The sequence below is a fragment of the Chelonia mydas genome, chromosome 1, assembly GCF_015237465.2.
Source record: "Chelonia mydas isolate rCheMyd1 chromosome 1, rCheMyd1.pri.v2, whole genome shotgun sequence".
NCBI lineage: Eukaryota > Metazoa > Chordata > Testudines > Cheloniidae > Chelonia > Chelonia mydas.
The window spans coordinates 257,858,567-257,881,985 of record NC_057849.1 but is presented as its reverse complement, the minus strand read 5'-3'; the positions used below and the strand labels follow the sequence as shown (position 1 = coordinate 257,881,985).

Here is a 23,419-nt window from a genome sequence, read left to right as displayed (position 1 = left end):
ATTGGTCTCTCGTCTCTAACATTGACATCTGCCTGCTGTGGAGACGCTCAGAGCTTAACACAGTGTTCTAGGGGCACCGTCACAGTCAAACACCTGCAACCCCCACTCCTCTGTGCCCTGCACCTACCTATAGCAAAGGAATCCAGGGCATCCAGTGAGCCCCTGCTAGTCCCAAAGGCGTCCAGGGCATCGAGCCGTGGCTCTGTGTACGGGAGCAGGTCCAGTGAATCCAGAGAATCCAAGGGGGAGCCACCACTGCCCCCTGTGGGCTCAAAGGCATCCAGGACGGAAGAGGAGAGCTGCTTGGTGGGATCCATCACCAGGCCGAAGGAGGCAGGTGGCAGAGGATGTTGGTTGATCGGGATGTTGGCTGTCACCACAGGGGGCAAGAGAGGGGTTCCGCCTGGAAACACGGGGATCAGCTGGGGCATCTCAGTAGGCAAGTTGGTGGGAATGGTTCCCTGGACCAGAGACTTTGAGAGTTGGGAGGAAAAGGGGGCACAGACAGCATGTTAGAGAAAGGACTGGAGGAAGCATGTGTCAGAGAGATGGGTGGATGGACAGAGCACACTACAGCAGCAAGTAAAACAAGGTCTCCCACTCCAGAGTGCACAACACTTAACTTCAGAGCAATAAGCCAGCCTCCACCCTCCAGGCCCATTTCCACCCCCAAACACTTAAAAGCAGGGGGTGAAAGGGGGCAAGGTGCTATCTTCATTCCCATGTGGGACTAGCCCCTCCATCTGGATTTATGTATTTCACTCACACCAGGCCACCCAGTGAGCCAAGATCTAAGATGGGCTCCTTAGAGACACACAAGCCAGCGATGGGAAGAAAGAAAGTGACCGAGCACACACTGCCAGAGGAACACGCAACGGTGAGGAGAGAGAGAGAGAGAGAGAGAACATGCTCTAAAAGGATTAATTCAGAACACGACCGGAGCTCTTACTAGAGGGTACTGTGACCCATCAGCCAAGGAATCCAGAAGAGAGTCCAGTTCTTCCCCAATAACCTCCCCATCTGTGAAGTCCTCCACACTCTCGGGCACAGGCAGGGATACGCAATCCGGAGAATGGAGCAGCGTGGCGGCAGGGAGAGAGGTGGGCAGGCCCTTTGCATCCATGTCAGAGGCTGAAAGGGCTGTGCCCTCGCTCACAGGGATAGAGGTGGCGACGGGAGCAGGGATGCACTGCAGGTCCATGGAGAAGTCTGCAGGGTGGGAGGGGGACACAAAGCCAGTCACATGGCGCCTGGGGGTGAGCCGAGCGTGGCTTGGCCAAAGAACACAAGACGTACAACTTAGTTGAACCTCAAGCCCCTAGCAGATGAAACCTTTACAGACTGGTGGCTCCAGTTTCAGAGATTCTTGGCCTTTGGTTTTTGTCTCAGACCTCCCAAAGGCCTTCGCAGAATGCCTCGTGAATAGCCAGACAATGCTCACCTCCCATGATGATGCCTGGGAAGTGTCTGCAGGCCAAATCTTAGTCTCACTGAAGTCAATGGCAAAACTGCTATTGAATTCAGTGATGTCCAGTCCTGGCCCCATGAGTCCAGAGTCCTATACCCCATTGTCCGGTGGTTTTTAAACGCTTCTAAACTGCCTCCTCCTGCAGAGCTCAGTTGTCCTCCTAGCACCTCTGCTCCTTGCAGCCCCTGTGCCCCTCACTAAAACCCACTTCCGCGCAGGCTCTTTAAGTTTTGAGCTTCCCTGGCGGGGAAGGGAGGGACACACACAAACCCTGACTGGGGAGGGGAGCAGGGTAAGGAAGCCCAGACAAGCCTCCCAAAGATCATACAGAATACTGGGTCCCCAACAAACATTAGAAGACTCACCAGATGCCCTTGCCAGAGTGGTGCCTCACTCCTGAGTACCCCTCCCCTCAATGTCTCCTAGAGACAGGCTTCCTGCCTTAAAGATCTTTACTGCATTACTGAGGCTTCCCTCAGTAGTTTTAGGGGCAAGGGGGGTAAGGGGGGGAGAAGAGACAACTTTCCCTACAGCTTCCTTCACCCTCTGGCCCAGTGTTCTGACTATTCGAAAACGAGGCAATTCAGCCCCCACCCCCACAATACTTTGTTAAGGTGGCAAGCATACGTTGGTCATCTGAGCACGCTTTATCCTGCAAAACTGTTAGAGTTTGAAAAGAAACAGTCCAAACGTTAGACCCCCAGGAGATGCAGAGTTACACATGTAAGTCTCAAACCAGGCACCCAAACTACCTTCATTCTGCCCCGTAGTGATGCCCTGAAAAGAAAAAAAATCAGAAAAATACTACCACCTTCTCCATCCTCTACTAAAGAGTTCCATGTTCAGACATTTCAAGGCCAGAAGGGACCACTGTGATCATCTAGTCTGACCTCCTGTATAGCACAGGCCATAGAACCTCCCCAAAAACGTTATCAGCAACCCCAAAACTAGAACGCCTTCATCTCAACTGATTAGTGATTCGGCTGCTTTATGGTCTTCCACATATGTCAATTCCTGATCAGACAAATAGCAAAGCGAAAGCAATCATTCCTCACTCTGCATTAACAGCCCAATTCTGTGACGTACTGAAGGCTCATAAGAGACGCTCATCACCTCACAGGTCTGGGTCTTATGATTCCATGTGATAGTCAATTATTCAAGAGTCATTAAGCACAGAGCTAATGTGTTTCCACATGCAAACTTCATACACCCAGATCATAAAATGGGGCCCTTTACCAGGGCCCAGCAATAGTTAGTGCAGTGACAAAGCTTCACACCTAGTATTGCAGACATTTATGCAAGGAACAAATAAAAACCAGTGTGCTGTGGAGCATGGTTTTCAATACGCTGTTAAGGAGGGTGGGTGTTGGGCTGGCATTTCTACGGGGGATAGAGTTACGGTAGTTTAGTCCCTGGCAGGAGGACAGCAACCTTGCAACTTTCACTCTGCATTTCCCGGGGTTCTAAACATATAAGGCTCCAATTCTAATGTTCTTGGAGGGTAGCGTGTATTCAAAGCACGGCTCTGTGTCTACCGTCTTAACTTTAAAGTTGTTTTGTTTGGGAACATACAGAAGAATCGCATTTGTTCAAACCCAGCTTTAGAGCTGAAAATAGGTTACGTCCCCATGTGTTTGTAATTTGCATGGATTAGTCCCCATTTATCCAAAAATATGATATGTCCCTTGTTCTGCTTGGATAGCTATAGAGTTCGATTGTACAAGGTTCTCCTAGTAAGTGCCTCTTGACCTGGTTTTCCCCTCTGTCAGTGTCTTAATAGTTCACTGAGGATTCTGAAGACGTGAAGACAAACCAATATAAAGAACAGCACCTCATACATTCCTGCTCCCCACCACCTCCTGCCCCCATCCCTGCTAGGCTGGTCTCTTCCAGTCTCCAAAGTCAGGAAACGCAAAAGAGGTCCAAATGAAGACAAAGCAACTATTAGTCCACCCAACCCGGGCAGGTGCTTTACTGCTGCCATGAGAAACAGAAAGGAGAAAGCTTTACCTGTTTCAATATCATCTATGGAGCCCAACCCATTGGAAGTCATCTGCAAGGCAGGGAGAAGGAGAAGAACAACTCATCACTACAAAGACATCTTTTGAAAGGTGTTAGTGCTTCATAGCCCCAAATCTCCCCTCCCAAATATCTTCAGTGCAGGCTGCTGCTGCTTCCCTCCTCTCCCCCCACCCCCGCCTTTCAGTGCTGGAACAATTGAACTGATGTACTTTTAGACCACTATTCCACCTAGCCTGGTATTTCACCTTCAGCAGTGACCAAAACCTGCATTCCTCTGAAGTAACAAACCCCCATAATACCTGACCTTCTCAGTAATTCTGCACATGGGATTGCATGTGGGTGAGAATATTCCTTCCTGATTCCCAGAGCCAATCAGCTAGCCCCACAAAGCATGAGATCTGATTAGCTTTATCTTACATAACTAGCCTTTCTTAGCTTATATATCTTTCCATTTAATAAACCACTAATTTTTACAGCAAGACTAAAAACAGGAAAAGGTTCCCGCCAAAACAACTGCTGACTGTGAGCCCTAGGCAAGGAATAAATGGGCAACTTTACAGAAGTATGAATGGTGCTGCTGGGAATAATTTTCCTAATAATTTTATTAGGCCTACCATGACTCCATTTCCACACAAACATTCCTGTATTAGTCCAAAGGCCACTTGGTGTTAGTTATATCCAAAATACAAGTATAAGCAAATATACCTATATTCTATACTCCAGCAACAGCACAGTTTTAAGTATTTTGGCTAAACAGGCTCCGGCTCCGGAAGACACCTTCCCATCATGCCATCACTCTGACACAGAACCCATAGAAAACCTTGCCTTTTATGCACTCTAACAAACGAGTGATGTCATTGCTGGTTACCAGACCTTGGCCAAGGCCAGATGAAGCAGCTTAGAGCCGAGCTCTACCCTCTGCTCTGGTCAGGACAAGATTAATGACTGGGCCTCTCTCCTCAAGGTTTTCTTATCTCATTTTACCATATTCCTAAACTAAGCATTTCTTTATAATCAATTCAACCAATCATTTACTGCACCTGGTACCCAAATAATAATAATTTAAAAATTTCTGTGACCTCAGCCCAAACCTTAAATAAGATAACACAAGTAGTTTAAGGGTCACCACAAGTTTAACACAAACAACTCTTCCTTCTTATGATCTGACTCTCTTTAAAAATCACAGGCTTTGGGCCTATTCCTTATGCTAAGATTGAAACTCAAGTTAAAGCCACAGTTCACCCTAATGTGAGCCTATAGTCCAACAGTGCAAACACATTTTTCTTCCTACTTTTAGTTAAAAATGACAGACGTCAGTATGACAAATATTAGAGATTACACATTTGCAACTTCATCAGTTACAACTTCAGCTTTTGCAGTGTTCTAATTTTCCATAAAAGGGAACATTTTCAATAGAAGAAGATTATGGGCAGCTACAAGAAATGATCCAAGGCTGATTCTCATTGCTAGACAGATATTAAGGTAAGTCACCCAGCAATGTAAACTTCAAATTGTACTGCTCTAGTATCTTTTAAGGGATTTTTAGGTTCATTTAAAAAGGGACAATGTCAAATTGTGCTAGGCCCCAAATTTAAGAGCCTAAAATGATTGTGAAATTTTTTTTAAAAAATATGAAGCGTTTTAATGAAATCTCTTAAAAACCTGCAATGAAATCAGTGATCTGATTATCTTTCATTCTGTGTTTGTACAGTGCCTAGCACAATGGGGTCCTGGTCCATGACTGGAGCTCCTAGGTGCTACGGTAATACAAAAGAGTAAATAATAAATTAAGTAATGTTTAAATTGGCACACTTCACTCAGCTTGGACAGTGAAATCCCCCAGTCTAGTTTCATTTTATAAGTTTCTTCATCTGTTTCACTTCCTGTTCTTGCATATTAGCACTTTGTAATTGTACCAGAACCAGAGAAGGAAACAGAAAGTGAAGTCATCCAGTCTAGATAAGTGAAATGCAAGCTTTGACAGTGAAAAGCAAAATTAGATTAAGAATTTTTCAACTTTAATAATGTAATCAGCACTGCAGCAAATGGAAATATTTAAAAAAAAATAATTTTCTTGACATTGTTCCTTGAAAAGGGAAAAATAGATAAACACTGATCCTTTATTCCTAAAAGATGGTAATAAACTTGCATGAAATAAAATATAGAAACTCTCATGTAAAATAATGTACGGACATTGAGAATGTCAGACAGGAACTGTACCTGATTTGCTAAGCTGGCTGATGTGCCATTACTGAGTAGAGAGAAAGTTTCCAATTCCTGCTGCAAGGAAGAGAGAGATTTCATGACACAGGGATTCCTTGAACTCCTGCAAATTAGGTGGTGACTGATTGTATCTTCTCAGCCACTGCTATCCAACAGTACACTTCCCTATCAGGCATTCTCTACAACCACAAACCATAGGGAGAGAAATCAGGACTGCCTGCTTTTCCTCAGTGTGCACCAATCATCCCAAAATTCATGTGATTGTCCCTGAAGCCTGTTGCTTGCAGGATTATGAAAGAGCCCCAGATTCAGTCCAGCCATCCTGGCGCAAAATGCACATCAATGCAATACCCTGGTGCGAAAACACCCCTGTTGTAATGCTGCATAAGGAGATGGTAAGTTTGAACCCCACCCCACGACAGACATTCCGCCTTGTAATTTAAAAAATTAGTTTTGGAGTGCATTAAAGGACTGGAATGAAAAACAGAAGCTAGAGCAAGCTGTAGCAAAATGCTACTAAAATGTTTCAATTAATTAAAAAAGGGAGTCTTGTGTTTTGCTTGCATAGACACAGTTTAGACTCATCTCTGTGGAGTAACGAGGTAGAGGGAAAAGTGCAGAGGGCCAACGGGGTGAGTAAGTATGGAAAGTATTTCAGGGAAAGTTTCCCTTCTCTCAAGATTCAATGATTACAACATTTTTAGAGATCTAGCAAGTGGAGGATTTTCCTCTAATCCAACACCACTTATTATTCTGCATTTCAAAACACGCAGACTTGATATTTATATAGCATCAGTTACCCAAAAGCTCTTTGCCAACTACTACAAATCACTTCACTTAGCACTGAAATGCAGCCACTTCTCAGCTGGAATGTGCCAGCTGTTTAACACTGCACAGCAAGGTTACACAAGAGTTAGAGACAGGAACTGAAGAAGAATGTTGCATCTAAATAAAACCACAGAGAGGAATTTGAGGGACCAGAATGTCAATCACTCAAGCTGGAATTCAGCCAGAGCCTTGGGGCTAACATTCCTATTCTTGAGAAATGTGTCACAGGAGCGTCAGTGACCAGAAGTGATTTTGCCTTATCTAAAGGACAGCCATAGCAGTAGCTCAGCACCCCTTAGCACAATCCTGGGGTGTACATTTCATGCTGATAGAGAGAACAATGCTCCATATTGAACCACCACATCCATTTATTGCAGCACTAGGGTTTTCCTTAGAGCAGTGATTCTCAAACTTCATTGCAATGTGACCCCCCCCTTCTGACAAAAAAAATAAAAAATTACTACACGACCCCAGGAGGGGGGACCGAAGTCTGAGCCTGGTCAACCCCTGCCACTCCGGGTGGTGGTGGTGGGGGGGGGAAGCCCCACTGCCAGGGGAGTGGTGGGGGGAACCACTTCAGCCCCAGGCAGGGGGCCTGTAATCTCAGCCCCACTGCTCAAGACTGAAGCCCTCGGGCTTCAGCCCCAAAGTATGGGACTCGGGCTTTGGTTTCGACCCCTTGCCCCAGCAAGTCTAAGCCAGCCTGGCGACCCCACTAAAATGGGGTTGCAATCCACTTTGAGGTCCTGACCCAGTTTGAGAACTGCTGCCTTAGAGCTATCCCCTCAAACAACGTCCAGGCTCCATTCTGCGTAGCTTAGGATATATGAGATTGTGCACCAAGCCAAGATGCTTATGGCTGCAAGCTGGAAATCCACCTGCAGGGGTGCTGCAGGCCAGGACTGAAGAATGATTGGCAGATCTGGGGGTGGGGCATTCCCAGGAGTGGAATAGCAGGAGGTGCTGAAGGCTATAACTATGGCAATGCAGCCACTCAGAATCAGTAGCCTGTACAGAAACATATCAGTGGACTCCAAAGGACAGTCTAGAAAGAGTCATACCTGAGGCCTCTTATATGCTTTCCGAACCCTTAAACCCAGCTTCTGTGCGAGCTCCTGACCAAGCTGCGTAACGCTCTCATCCTAGGGAAAATGTAATTCAAGGACATTGTCATTTTAAAGCATGTGGTTTTATTTTCCTGCACATACAATAACCAACCAGAATCAGACCACAAGTTACACAAACAGACTACACAGACTGAATTACATGCTAGTATTCTTATTGGCATGCAAGTCGAGAGGTAGTCAATTGCAGACTCCATTCCAGGAGAGGCCGTGCAGATTTAAGATGTCATTCTGCCCTGCAGAGATACAAAGCCGCGGAAATGGAGAGGCAAACAAAGTATCGAGTCTCCAAATGCAGGGCTAGTGATCCTTACTGACACAAGGGCCCCACCTTCAACCCCACTCCCTCTCTCCAATCCCAGGATCTGGGTGGGAACACTGGTTCAGAGGCACCTTTGACTTTCCACACCCTCTGCTGCACTGAGCTCTGCTAATGATTTAGCTCATCACGTCCAGTCTGCATTCACTTTCTCAGTTCCTCTTTAAAAAAGTTTCCAATGTATCAAACACATAGACGCTACTTCCTGGAACTACACAAGTCACAACGTAAATTCAGCCAATCACTGCCCCTCTCTCCCGTTAGAGTCCACCCTATTAACCCACAGCACTAGGTCACTCCCAGCATCCACTCCTGCTACCATGTCGCTCAGCACCGTTGGAGGGAGGCCCATGACCACACTGCATCCCCCACTACAGTTTCGTTCTCTCCTCCTTCAACTCTGTCATCTCCCTGGCCAAACAAAAACAGGTTTCCTCCATCACCAAGTCCCACGAGCACAATCCCCAACACTTATTTTCACCCTCTGACTGCCTCCTTCAGCCTCATGTTCCCCATCCTTTCTTCCCTCCTTGCAAAGTATTTGGTTAACTTTGTCACATGGAAAAATCAACTAAATCCTCTATGATTCGCCCCCTGCAAACATCTTCTCCCTCATCACCAAACTTCAAATTTTGAAGTCTGCTGCCTTCTCTCCACCACTAACCCCTCCACCTGCCCCAGTGAGTCCACTGATGCTTGGCTCTTTACCTACGTTGCGCCCCTTGCTCCTCCCCCTCCTTGTCAACCTCTCCCCAGCCTTTGGCTCCTCCCCCTCACAAATACTAGTGTGCCCTGGTTTCCCCTCTCTTTAGAGCACCATCCTTCAACCAGACCTGTCTCTCCAACTACTGCCCTGTCGCCATCCTCGCCGTCTCTGAACCCACTGAGCACAATCTAAAACCAACGCATTTACTTCCTCTCCTCGGTCTTGGACCCCTTCCAATCTGGCACCCCACCTCTCCTCTCTACTGAAACTGGTCTCACTAGTGTCTCCAACAACCTCTTCCTGGCCAAACCTCAGGGCCGCCAACTCTGTGCCGCTTTTGATACTGTCCATTACCCTCCCCTTCTTGACATCTTAACCTCTCTGAGTTTTTGAGATACCACTGTCTCCTGGTTCTCCTTCTATCTCTCTGTCCATTCCCTCAGCTTCTCTTTCAGTGGGCCCACCTCCTCCCCTCTCCCACTCACAGTGGGGGTTCCCCAGGCCTCTGTCCGTGGCCCGGAGACAGGATGTAAAGTGAGGACAGCACAGGGCCAGCTTGTCTGCTTACTCCGCTTCTCAACCTGTCTGTGACATCTCCTCTTGGACGTCCCATCTTCAGGTAAATATGTGGTCAAAACTGAACTTCTCTCTCCTCACAAACCTCCTCCACTTTCCCATCCTTATCTCTGTCAACCACACCACGCTGTCACTGTCACTCAGGCCTGCAATTCGAGGGTTTCTTTTGTACCCTCCCACTCTGTTGCCACAAATACTCAGGCGATAGCCAAATCCTGCTTCCTTCTTAACAGCTCCAAGATCCATCCTTTGTTTTCCCATTTCCCACAGTAAAAACCTCCATTCAGGCCCTCATTACATCCCATCTCGACTACTGCCGCACACTCCTCTCTGATGTTCCAAACACACACATTGCTCCCTTCAGTCCGTACATAATACGGCTGCTAAAATCATCTCCTTTACTCATCAGTCTGTTTAGTCTCTTCCCTCTTCAGATTCCTCTACCAGCTGCCCATAAGCTATTATAGCAAATTCAATCTGCAGGTCACCACCTTTAAGGCTCTAGAGGACTCTGCCCTGCCCCAATTATCCTCCCTTCTCAAACTCTGCGTTTCTCCCTCAGTCTATCCCAAAAATGCCTCCAGGGCCCCCATACATGGGCCCAGCTCCCTGACCTTAGCCACAAGGCCCCGACTCTGTCCACGTTTAAGTCTCTCTTAAAGACCCACTTCTGCCATGCTGCCTACACTGAATCTAATGATTTATTTAAACAGTTTAAGGAATACCTATACCAAATGCCCTAAAAATTCCTTAACATTACAACAACGAGGACCACACAGAAGCATACTATATAGCACCACAGTATTATTTACTATTATTTAGATTTTAAGCTCTTTGGGGGATAGAACATCTTTTTGTTAAGTAGGTGCACAGGGCCTAGCACAACGGTGCCCTGATCCATGATGCTACAGCGATATAAATAATATCAATATCATCATCATACTGGTAATGTATTAACCACACAAGCCAGCAGCAGGAAATAGCAGAACCAGGTACCAAATTAACTCAGTCAATCACTTGAAGCCTTTAGATAGTCTATAGTTCAAAAAGGAGTTACAGGATTGATTCAGGAATTCCTGGGTGAAGCTCTCTGGCCTGGGTTATACAGGAGGCCAGACTAGATGGTTACAACAGTCACTTTCTGGCCTTAAAATCTAGGACATCAAAGCAACATTACAGAATCCCAGAAATGTAGAGACTTTGAGAGGTCATCTAGTCCAGCCCCCTGCACTGAGACAGGACCAAGTAAACCTAGACCATCCCTGACAGGTGTTTCTCCAACCTGTTCTTAACAGCCATCAGGGATAAGCTTCCAATAGGGATGGAATCCCCATTCCAGAGCTTTACTATCCTTATAGTTAGGAAAAACTTTTTAATACCTAACCTAAATCTCCCTGGTCGCAGATTAAGCCCATTACTTCTTGTCCTACCTTCGGAGGACAGTCAGTCACAGTCCCCTTTATAACAGCCCTTAACATATCTGAGGAGTGTTATCAGGTCCCCCCTCAGCCTCCTTTTCTCATGACTAAACATGCCCCGTTGTTTTTTAACCTTTTCCTCATAGAAAAGGTTAAAAAACCTAAACCTTTTATCATTTTTGTTGATCTCCTTTGGACTTTCTCCAGTTTGTCCACATCCGACGAATTGAGCTGTAGCTCACGAAAGCTTATGCTCAAATAAATTTGTTAGTCTCTAAGGGGCCGCAAGTCCTCCTTATCTTTCCTAAAGTGTGGCATCCAGAACTGGACACAATACTGCAGCTGAGGCCTCATCTGTGCCGAGCAGAGCGGAACAGTTACCTCCAGTGTCTTATATATGACACTTCTGTTAATATACCCACATTAAAGCCCCTTTCACACACTGACACCTCTCACCCCAAGAAACACTGGCCACTGAGGGCCTGAACTCAGCTCTTAATGGGTAAAACGACCGCTATTTATCAGTTAAAACATATTTATGGTGCTCTACTGAGCCTCGGGGATTAGGAATAGGGTATGTCTACACTAGAAACTTAAGTCGACCTATATTAGGTTGACTTACAGTCAGCACAGTAATTACTGCAGTGGTGCATGTCCACACTTCCCTCCTTGGGTTGGTGGTGCACAGCCTCACCATGAGCTCTTCCACTGACCTAAGAGGGGCACTGTGGAGAGATGAAAGCCTGATGTCTCAGCTCTGCTTGCAAGTCCCTGGCCGGAGCCCAGCTGTCCTACAGGCTCCTGGACTCCAAGTGGGCTGACTGGGGCTTCTCGCCTCCCCGTTCCCTACTGAGAGTGGGGTGGGCTGGAGAGAGAGAGGGGAAGTCGCCCAGGGCTTCTTGCCTCTGGGGAGTGGGATCCAGTGGTCCCAGCTTCTTGGCCCCCTGCATCCGCTAGGAGTCACGAAGCCCTGTCAATTTCACAGCTACAGCATGGAGGCATGAAATTTGACAAGACAGCCAACATTTCCAGCCGGCCCGGCCCGGCCCCCAGCTGGAAGCAGGATCCATTCTTGTCCCGACTCTCCTGCTGTGAACCTGACAAGACAGTCAACAGCTGATGTAAGTAATGCAGTGTCTACACAGTCACTGCATTGCCCTAAATACACCGACTTAAGCTCTAAGCCTCTTGTGGAAGTCGAGTAGGGCACTTACACTGACGGGAGCAAGGCTGTAGTCTAGACACTGACATAATTAGGTCAACATAAGCTGCTTTATGTCCATTTAAAACGTGTAGAGTAGACCAGGCATGAATCTCTCTCGTCCATGTCTCCAGTTCCCATCTCTCCTAGACTGGTAGTGACTAGCAGTCATTCCCACCTGATAGCTGTTCCAACATGGACATGAAGCGAGTTGATGATCTCAGCTCAGTTCCAACTGGGGCAGGCTTTCACATCACAAAGCCATCCCAATGGGAAAGAGGCAGCTTTTTTGTTGGCAGCCTCAGCAGAGATGATTTGGGCTGACAGGGACATGGAGTTGGAACTCCCCAAGAGATGCGATTACTGGGAACGGGTGTGTCGTATAGAACAGCCAGCTTCTCTCTTCCACTACCATCACCATTCATGCCGCACTAGACCGCGGGAAAGGAAAGATGGAAAAGTGCCTCAGAGGCTGGGGTAGACACGCATGTCGCACACTTACATGTGGAAGGGACAGCAGGCAGCGGCTGTTACATTCGTATGCCTCCTTGTGCCTCCCCAGCTCATTTAAGGAGCGCGCTTTGCGGAAGAGGGCACGGATGTTCTCCTTCTCAAGCACCAAAGCCTTCTCGCTGTCTTCCAGTGCCTTCTCGTACAAGCCCTGCATGAGAGGAAAGAGACCACCTGAGCAGGCAATGGTGTCTGTCACACACTGGAATCCACCTCCTCTCCCTGGGTGAAAGTTCTGCCCAACCATTTACTGCAGTTCACTGGGAACATACGTCATCAAAACCCATGAATATAAAAGCAATTGGAGATTAGATTTAATGCAGTTGGGGGGGGGGGGGGGGGCGCGTAATTATAAGGTTATAAAGGTTACAGAGTCAAGCACTCAAAAGTTAGGAAATGCCAGAATTAAGGGCGTCTGTGTGCATCTTAATTCAGCCCCTTCTGTGTACGCTGTAGTCTTGAATTACATGATCCCATACCACTTTTTCCACAGGACTTCCTGCACCATTCAGTGCACAGGGTGGGCCAGCTCTAGGGATGAATAAGGGTTGTGTAGCGAAGGGGCCTGCCCCATGTGTTGGGGGGAGTTGGAAGGCGTGTAGTAAAAGAGGCAGACAATCGAAGAAAGGGCAAGGATGGTCTCACGGTTAAGGCAGGTGAATGCTGCCGTGGAGAATGGGAGTCTACCCCTCCCTCTGCCACAAAGTTCCTGTGTGATGCTGGGCAAGTCACTTAAACCAGACTTTTTACAGGTGGTCACTACTTATGTATTCCTCATTTTCTGGGTGCCTGAGACCCTGGGGTCCATTTTGGAGAAGTGCTGAGCTGCAACTGAACTCAATGGGAGCCGCGATCTGAACATTAAAAGTGCTATGTAATGCGGAGTACTCTGAAAAATCAGATCCTAGGCATCTCAAATTAGGCACCCAAAATTAAAGTCAAAAGTTCCACTAATCATCGTGCCTCAGTTCCCCATCTGTAAAACTGAGATAACACCCCCCTTCCCATCTTACAGGGGTGTGTTGTGAGAATAAATTTGTTAATGGTTGTGAAGCACTCAGATAATGTACTTATGAGCACCATAGAATAGCATATGAGGAAATTAACAACTCTGTCTTCAGAGCAGAGTTTGACTAGTGTGCATTAAATAAGGTCTGGGGCCATTCTCTGACCAATGAGGAGAAAACTAAATATTGAATAGCCGCTCATTCGGTAAGCGCTGCCTGTTCTGTGCTGTGCACCATCCACACTGAATGAGGCAGGGGTTCTGTGGAAAAAATAGTATGTAAACATGTAACTAGAGACTGCATCATAATATGAGGCACAAGCGGGCCAAATTAAGATCACACAAGCAACCATAATTCAGGCATTTCTTAACTTTTGAATGCTTGACTACCACCTCAATGTTTGGGTTTTTTTTAACATGCGTGTGCGTGTGTGTGTAATTTCCTAGGTTTAAAATAAGCAAGTCAAATACTATCATATTGATAAATTTCTAACAGCGAGGGTAATTAACCTCTGGAACAATTTACCAAGGATCATGGATTCTCCATCACTGACCATTTTAAAACATGCTTTGATTTTTTTTCAAAGATATGCTCTAGTTCCAATAGAGTTACTTTGGGAGATTTTTATGGTTTATGTTATTCAGGAGGTCAGACTGGATGATCACAGTGGATCCTTCTGATTTTGGCATCTAAGGGTCATCAGCAGAGTTGGAACCTTTAGATTTACCACACAGACCTCTGCCACTTGAGTTAGTGGAGTAACTGGTAGCAGAAGTAGGCTGTCATCCTCTTTGTGTACCAGCACTACAGGGAGATGAGAGACACTGTCAGTGGATTTCACAGATATTTGCTGACAGCAGAGGAATGCCGAGACTCAGGAATCCTAGGTTCCATTTCAGGCTCTGGAGGAGAGTATGATCTAGCAAGCACAGACTTTTCCACCCACTTCCTCCAAACTTAACCCCTTCTGCGCCTGGCCCCTCCAGCCCACACCTGGCCCAGTCCTGTCTCTTTCTCACCCCTGGTTCCTCATCCCAGTCCCATTCTCTGCCCACCTAGCCAGTCCCAGTCTCCACTCCTCATGCTTTTCATTCCAATCTCCTCGCCCAGCCAGTCTTAGTGTCTCCCTCCGGACTCCTTATCTCCCCACACCCCTGCTCAACCAATCCCAGATCCCCACCCAGATCACTGTCCCTAGTTTCTTTGCTGAAACAGTCTTACTTCCCCCTCCAAGCTCCTCATCTGCATACTGGCCTCCAGTCATGCCCACTCATGTTCCAGTCTCCCTCCCCAAGTTCCTAGTCTAACCACAGCATCAACCCCACAAGCTTCTCATTCCAGTCTCTTTACCCAGCCCATCTCAGTTCTCCCATTGCACTTCAGCTCCTTGTCAGATCTGTCTCTTCTCCCCCCACAGCTACGTCCCCTCAACCCACTAGTTCACAGTTCAGGTCTTCTTGCACAGCCAGTACCAGTCTCTCTCTACCCCAATTTTCAGTCCCAGTTTCCACCCCACCTCACCTGCCTGCAGTCCCTGCCTCCCTCCCATCAGAGTCCTTGTCCCAATCTACTCTCCCTTCCCCACCCCAGGTCTGGCTATTGTCCCCTTTGTATTTGAATCAGTCAGCTTCTTCCACACTGCATGGGACCAGCAGAGGGTGTTCACTGTTAGCATAGGAGAGACAGGCCCCTTGCTCCAGTGCCTGGCTCCAGACTAGCCCATAGCATCAAGGAGCAGTAGCTACAGGTAAAATCCTTCTCAGCCCCAAGATGGAGCATGCTCAGGCCCCTTAGAATCTTGGGGAAATTTGCTACAAAGTTTAACATGTCTCAGTTGGGTATGTGCAAACTTAGAATTTTTCAAAGGCTTAAAACTGGGCTGGATTTTCCTAGGGATTGCAAAAGACACCTCCCTGTCACAAAGGCCATCTCACTGCCAAATTAAAGTCCCCGCTCCAAAGAGCGAGATAGCAAGAGCATCTTCAAGAAAAACTTGTCAGAAATTTTGAACATGGGCAAAACATAATTTTCCCCCTCGCCTTGTTCTCGGAAACAGTTGAACCATTTCAGCTGAAGTTTTCCCAAAAACATTCAGCCGAAGGCAGACACCCAGTGTGGAAAATTTCAGCCTAAACAGTTAGTTTGGCAAAGTTATAACCAACTTGAAACAGGATCTTATACTGGGATGGAAGCAACCTTAATAATAGGCACTGCCTACCAGTTCCACCTATAACAACTTTGAAATGGGCTTCTGAAGGGAAGAAATCCTACTGGTTGACTGAAGCTTCTACTGCAAGAGTACTGGTATGACCACATTGGGATCCTGGAAGGGTAACGTTTAAAACCAGTTAGACAGGAATATAGAATATACTACCACACCAGATCACAGCACTGGTCCATCTAGTACAATATCCTGCCATACCAGTTCAAACAAACAGTCCACCCAATCCAGCACCCTCTCTCTTACCATACCAGTTTTGGCCACTGGTCTACTTAGTTCAGGATCTTATCTCCACCAATGGTTGATACTTCAGAAGACGGTGGCCCTGAAGCCAGAGGATAAGAAGAGAAAATTTCCCCACAACTGCCTCCATTTTTCATCTTATCTTCAGAGACACTGCAGCTAATAACCCTTCTCTTGACATGTAATGTTTTATTAAATTTGTCTTTAGGAGGAGTTATAATGGATGACAGCAATTTAACTAGGAGGGTACTGGGTGTTCATGGCATACTTTGTTGAGAGAATTATGAAGTTAGAGCTATTAGAAATTTTTTCCATCTGATGATTTGCGGTATGTGTGTGGGGGGAGGATGTTGACAGAAAATTGGGTTTTCACTAAACAAAACTTTTGCAAAGTGTCCTATTTCCACATAAAACTTATTTTTTTCCCCATTGAAAAACTGAACACTTGAAAACCAAAAAATTGATTTTTTTTTTCCTCATACAAAAAATGAAATATTTTAGTTCTGAAATGCCTCAAGGAAGCTGTGGTTTGGGTACCTCATGCTCCTATACCCCTCTATAGGCTGAGTTACCAGCCAGACTTCACCTTTCGTGACTCATTGTGGTCATGACACTGCCATGATGCACCACCTCAGCTCCCCTCTTGGTAAGTGGAGGTGCATCATGGGAGATGTAGTCTGACCAGGGAACCTGGTGTATAGAGAATGAGGCCCTTGAACTACAGCTCCTATGAGGTACCACAGCAGTATTCAGAATCAACATATTTCAGTTTTTGGTTGAAATATTTCAAAATTTTCTACGGAAACCCCACACCCACCATATTCACACCAGATCTAGATTAAATATATTTTCTCAAGCACAGGAGAAAGAATAATTTACAGAGCAATGCTCCCAAGATTGCATTATCATCATGGAATACTTGAAGGAACTGGCCCTTTATAGCTCAGAACTCCACAGCACTTCAACCTCTCCCCCAGCACTGTGATCTATATTAGTGCACTCTCAAGGCCTGTAAGGGCACCCCCTCACATTTTCTTTCTGGATCTTGTGACACCAATGTCATAATGAGAAGAGTTCAGAGTTTTCTGTATTCCTCCTCCAATGCTGGAGAAGTGGACGAGATCAGTTCAAACCCCCATCCTATGCATGGCCATCTGTTGGGTCTCCCCACTTCCCGATGTTTTGTGTCCAGCTCTTGGGAATGGCTCAGGTAGGTGCTCACCATGGCAAAGTAGCAAGCAGCCCGGTTGACGTGCAGCTTACATAGGAGCTCCACTGGGATGGTCACCTCGTCCGAGGCCGCATAATCCGCCACGTTCAGCCCTTCTACGTACTGCACCAGTGCCAGCTTGAAGTCCTTCTCCCGGAACAGGTCATTCCCCTCTGCAAAAAGGTTCCGCACCAGCTTCTGTAAAAAGGCCTGGGTGGAAAAAGAATATAAACAGAGTGGAGTGGAGATTCATAGATTCCATGGCCAGAACAGGTCATTGCGATCATCTAGTCTGACCTCCTGTATAACATGCCCAGAAACTGAGAGGGGTTTCCCAACCCCCAATTCATCTTCACGTGTGCCCTCAAATCAAGTCCTCCTGTCAAGAAATTAATTCCCCATCCTCAAACTCCATCCGTCCCCTAGTGGGGAGGCTAATTCAACCAAAACTCCTTCCCTCCTAGGGTTAAGTGCCATCACCCAAATTCCCCCTCTCTTAGAGGTTAACTCCTCCCAGTATTCTTCCCCTTAAAGATCTTCCACTATAGACAAATGGCACTAGACCACTCCCACACATAACTAGCCCCTCTTGGCTCTCAAAAGCAAGGACACTAATTTATAACATCTGTGCAAGAGGGCAACATGTATTGACCAAAAGCCACCATTATGCGGTTTCAAACGCCTTCAGAAAAACAAATCTTAAATTACCTCATAATCTTCTTGGTTTAGGGGTAATGTGGACCTGAGGAGAGAAGAGGAAGGTTTCATGAAACGTGGGTCTGTGCAAACACATGCATCTCTCTCAGCTAAACAGGCAGTCTTTCTGGCTCTGTGTTATGGATCTCATTATGCATTTTACTCCACATTTACTATTGATTACTTGTATCGCTGTTGTGCCAAGAGGGCCAGTTAGAGATCAGTACTCCACCGAGCTAGGCACCAGACAGCCACAACAGGAGATGGTCACTGCCTCAAAGAGTTTACAATCTGACTAATTTAGGAGACTGCATTTTCATGGCTATTCCCTATGCAAACCAGCTGCTCTAGGGGCTGCATTCAGGCAGCCAGGTTTCAATCTGGGATCAGAACAGATACTGTTATGCTAAAATGTTTTTATAAAAGAACATAATTTTTTTAAGAGAATTTGGTACCAGTGAAAGATGTTGGACTGGTAGGTCCCAGAACACTGAATCCCTCTGTTTAGCCATGGAACAAGTAAGGCCCAGAGCGCAGCAAGTTGCTTCCACGCTTCCCCCGACAAAGGGTCTAAACCAGAGGTTCTCAGGACAAAATTTTTGGTGGCCTCAGAGTGCGGCCACCAACTCTTGGCAGTGGCCGCTCTCACACTTTCCCCTAAAATATTTAATTAGCTTTAGGACAACCAAATAAATAAGCACATATACACGTCCAAATCATTGTAATTTATTTATTGCTAGCTAGTAAGTCTGTTGTGAAAAGTGATATTAACATACATACAAGTATCACTTTTCACAGAGATTTATTCAGCTCTGGCAAGCCAGTGACAGATTAAGCCCTGGATGAGGGGCCAAGGGAGGCAGCGGGGGGCTAGAGCCTGAAGCCCAGCTGCTGGAGTCTGGGGCCTGCTGCTGCACAGTCGGAGCCCAGAACTGGAACCTGAAGCCCCTCACCCACCCACCCCACCCCACCGCCCCAGGGCTGAACCCCAAAGCCTGAGATCCACCATCCATGGGAAGGTGGAGAACTGCTCCTCCAGCATTGTGCCCCAGGGCCCAACCCCCTTGTCTCCAGAGGGGGACAGGGCCCCAGCAACCAACACCAGGGCAGGGCATCCAGGAGCAACAGGGTGGGGGAGTGGCTGCTACTTTGCCCCCCCCCCCCGCCCCCCCCAGCCCAGGAGGCTGTGGCCACAAGAAAAGTTCATGGTGGCCACATTTGAGCAACGCTGGTCTAAACCCTCCCCTGGAGGGAGCACCTCACAGGAGCTCTGGCTGCATAGGCCATCAATCCTTGCCTTTTCTGCAGAGACCACCAGCCAGGGAGCCAGTAGTGCTGGGTGGCTACTGTGGTGAGAACACATGTACCACAACAGGACTGAGACCACGCCATTTCATACGGACCACCAAACAGCAGTCCGACAGTAAGGACTTTTGGTCACTTTCAAGATGGGGCCAGACTAGAACAAGTGACCCAGAGGTGAAAGACTCCATATCCCAAACCCAATCTTGAGATCATCCAGTCACCTTCAATAAAGTGTCTTTTGTTTAACCAATCACAAGATAAGCCATGTTCCTTCCCCTTGATCAATGCACCAAAGCCCAGATCCACAGTGTTTCTTTTCTTCAGGGAAGAGAATGCCAAGCTCCCCAAAAAGCCTTTCACTTTCCCCATACCTTTCTAACCCCTGTCTACTCTCGGAACACTACATCATAATCATCTCATTAGCCAGATACACCAGACTCTCTTTCTAGAGCTCATCAGTTATTGCGCCTTAAAATTAGGCAGAAGAATTTTCATGGACTTCATAAGTAAAGTGTGTGGGGGCGGTGGAATCATCAGGCCACTAAAATTTGAAAGCCCCTCCTCCACAGTGACCCCTCAAATCAAGCCATTAAATGAAACTTACACTGCTCCAAGGCTCAGGACATGCTATACAGGAATACTACTACTTCATATTTCTAAAGTGCCTTGAGATCCACATCTGGAAAGTGCTGTAGAAATGTGAACAAATTAAGCCTCACAACTTCCCCTGTGAAGTAGGTAAGCATTATTAGCCCCACATACTCAGTCTGGCAGAACTAGGACCAAAATAGCACTGCAAGGCCAAGGCACTGGCAACAGTTCTGAAGTCCTATATGTCACAAATTGATCCATCAGAAGTACAAATACATACTATTGGAGAACTAACCTTCTCAGCTTTCCATTACAAAACGGATCTTTAAAAAAAGAAAAAACAGAATACCAACACATAATTCTCATTACCACCTTGCTTCTCTCTCACACACACACTGGAATTTTGACCTGAGTTTTCAGCATTTGCTAAAGTAACTGTTGGAGAAGGAATACAAAGTTGTATTCCATGTAAAAGCAACTTAGGCTCCTAGCTTCCAAACACTGTACAAACATTCATCTCAAACTCATAGATAGTCACATAAGGATGGTCTAGAAATTAAATCCCAGGACTGGCAGTTAAGGGATCAGGATTCTTCTTGGGACATATGGCACCTCTTGTGCCTTGGTTTCCTCGTATCTCAAATGGAGATACTACTCTTACCTACCTCACTGAGGCAGTGAAAGGCTTAAATTATCAGTGCTTGACCAATGCTTTGAAATCCTCAGATGGAAGGCTTTGAAGAAGTGCAGAGTGTTAATATTATTATTACCGCTGCTGCACTGGGTATTAAGATCACATTGGAACGGAAGTAGTGGGCAAAACCAAGACAGGAATTGGAATGATGTGATTTTAAATATGGACATCTTGCAGGACGAGCAACACTTGGAAGAATCAGGACAAATGCTCTCTGGACCTTTCCAAGCATCAGCCCTGGACCAGTGAACAGAATGAAAAGAAAATGTTATTTCTCCTTATACCATACGTTGCAAGGACTATGTCCAAAGTCAAAAGAAAATAGCAGTGAACCTGCTCACTTACTGAATGAATTGAAGTCCCTTCTCTATTTCCTCTTTCCTTTTCTGTCTCTCCATTATAGCGTCTGCAGAGAGAAAAAGACAAAGCCAGTTATTACAGATCTTACTGTCAAAGTAGCAGTGCACTATTTAAGTGAATATAGCACTAGCAAAATGTTCCAGACTGACTGCCTTAGACACCAAAATGTTTTATTTACCCACAGCGTGGGAGGCAGCACCAATGCAAACTCGCCACCCATGGATCTCCCCCATGATTTGCAGGAGACCACCCAATGGTGTAAAAAGGAATTCATTCATACCGGCCCATTCAGTCCAAGCTCTCTGCTTAGATTGCCAACAACAGTAGCATATTGTCTGTGTATGCAATACATGCCTGGCATTCCCCAGGACCAACCATGCCTGCAGGATGATTCCATCCGGCCCCCAAATGCACATGGAGGATGCCATTTTGAAGAACAAAATGGCACCTTCTGCACAGCATGACCTTGCATGCACTGTACATGCGAGGTCACGCCACATCAAGGACACAATTTTGCATGCAAGTGTAGAAGTGCATGCCTGACTAAATATGTACCGGTATGCCACTGGCCAGCAAGGAAGTCAATTAGTGAAAATTGTGATGGTGGTTGTTCACTAGAAAATTAACTGAGACCTTCCCCCCACTAACTAATTTAATGCAGGCTACCAAGCAGCCATCAGATGATAAGCAACTTTGATCACTACTTACCTGGGTTAGATTTTAACCTGGTGTAAGATGGGGGAGGTTGGATACCATGGGGATATAGAAAAACTGCCTACAGTATTTGAGAGATGTAAGCACCATGGTAGCTGAGGAACTGATTTGTGTGGTACAAATAAAAGTACAAGGATGAAACTGGGCAAAGAGAATTTCAGGCTGACTACTGGAAAATATGGTGACACCTGTTAGACTATGGAATATTCTCCTAAGGAAAGTGGTGAAAGTCCCATCATTTAACATGGAATGGACAGAGCCCAGGGGAAGCCACTGTAGAGAACAATCCTGCATTGGCCAAGGATAGAAAGAGACCAGATCCATTCTCTTGCACCTCTATTTTCCATGACTCTATGAATGAAAACAAGTTAACCATACAAAGGGGCCAATATCCCCCCTACCTTAGATTTGTGAGTAGTGAGACCTAGAAGGCCCTGTTCTCAACTGAAATGGGTTAGATTCAAACAGTTACGTTTGCACTGTTCATTTGCTGCAGCTTTGGTGCAAAACCAGGAATAGCCCACTCCCCACATCTGCACTGCTATTTTAGTGAGAGCATAGAAGTAGCAGAGAGAGATAGAAGGCACCCTGGAATTCTGTGCCAGGAAAGATCTGTTGAAGCCCACAGATCCACACTGACATAGAGAAGCCATGTTCATGAAAGGTGTTCAACCTGGTGCGCGGGGGGAAGGGAGAGAGGCAGATAAACAGAGTAAGGGCAGAATCAGGGAAGTGAGGTGGAATTCAAGCTGCCACGTTCTTCAAGGCATGATTTATGCTCCCATGCTAGGGTTCCCACCGAAAAGGTTCTGGGGGTGGAGGAAAAATCAGCCACCCCTCCAAGTCCACACCAAAACATCAAAGAGATATGGCCTACTTCTTATTTACATTAAGGCCATTTCCACCCATTTTAAGTGTTCTTTACACTAAACCAGAACAGGTTGAAGGAGCCTTGTTGTAAACGAGAATTAAGCCCTTGACGTCTAAGCAAGAAATGGCAGCAGAATCCAACCATTATCATTTATTGAAGCCCCCTCACCATGCTCTGCATTATACAAAACGTAGAGAAAGTCATGGCCCCTACTCCAAGGAGTCTTTCCATGGAAGACTGGACAGACACTAGTGCTCAGATATGTAACACACCAGGGATCAGAGGGTAAAGTGGGGCAGACAGTTTAAATCTCTTTGGGAATTTTCTTTACTAGGACCTGTGGAAGAAGGGCAGCTTTATAAAGGGGATCTGGATGAGGAAAGAGAATATGCCTGATGCAAATGAGGGGACTGTTCCAGGGGAAAGTGGAAGAAAGTATGAAAGCTAGAGTTGGAGATGGCTACAAAGGGAGCAGTGAAATAGGAGGATTGGGCAGAACAAAAGGAGCCAGAGGGAGAGTAAAAAGAAATGCAAGCAGATGCTGAGCTGGGCAGAGCCTTGAAGGTGAGGCTGGGAAGCAGGTACCTGCCCCAGGTGATGGGAAGCCAGAGGTCATGTTCAAAGAGAAGAGTTGCATGGTCCAAGCAACAGGTGGAAGAGACTATTTTAGCATCAGCATTTTGGATGGACTGAAGGAAAGAACCAATGAGGTCAGAGAGGAGGACAGTGTAATAAATGAGGCAAGAGATTATCAACGTACAGACGAGGGTTTTTAGTAAAAGGTATGGAGAAGACTGGATAGATGTCAGAGAGGTTGTAATAGAGAAATCAGTAGGATTTATCAACAACCTGGGTGTAAAAAAGAGAGGAGATAAATGTAACAATGAAATTGTGAGGTTGGGATGATCAACTGTGATAGAGAAGGGAAGGCTTGGAGAGGGGAGGATATGGACTTGAGTTCGGGCCAAAGAGTTTGATCTGATGTCAGGAAGCGGTAGATTTAGGAAATATCCACATAGAGGTGATAGTTGAAGTGATGAGGAAGAATAAGGTCACCCAAGGATGAAGTAAAGAAGGAGACAAAGAGCCCTAGTCAAAGAACCTTCGGGGAC

General features: G+C 46.3%; 1 protein-coding gene across 6 annotated transcripts in view; it reads right to left on the bottom strand.

The window, feature by feature from the left end:
- The window catches only part of ZC3H7B (zinc finger CCCH-type containing 7B), a 66,050-nt gene that overhangs the window by 37,428 nt on the left and 5,203 nt on the right, over window positions 1-23,419 (bottom strand). For 3 of the 6 annotated variants that reach the window (XM_043544084.1, XM_007053314.4, XM_043544081.1), the window contains 9 exons: window positions 20,708-20,768; window positions 17,785-17,818; window positions 17,089-17,286; window positions 12,388-12,546; window positions 7,603-7,683; window positions 5,711-5,770; window positions 3,479-3,521; window positions 950-1,209; window positions 128-473 (listed from right to left, as the gene is read on the bottom strand). In XM_043544084.1, the coding sequence (XP_043400019.1) occupies window positions 128-473; window positions 950-1,209; window positions 3,479-3,521; window positions 5,711-5,770; window positions 7,603-7,683; window positions 12,388-12,546; window positions 17,089-17,286; window positions 17,785-17,818; window positions 20,708-20,768 (1,242 nt within the window). Of the gene's footprint in view, window positions 1-127; window positions 474-949; window positions 1,210-3,478; window positions 3,522-5,710; window positions 5,771-7,602; window positions 7,684-12,387; window positions 12,547-17,088; window positions 17,287-17,784; window positions 17,819-20,707; window positions 20,769-23,419 lie in introns of those variants that run through there. The other 3 variants (XM_043544089.1, XM_043544102.1, XM_043544090.1) reach the window with 2 other exon arrangements.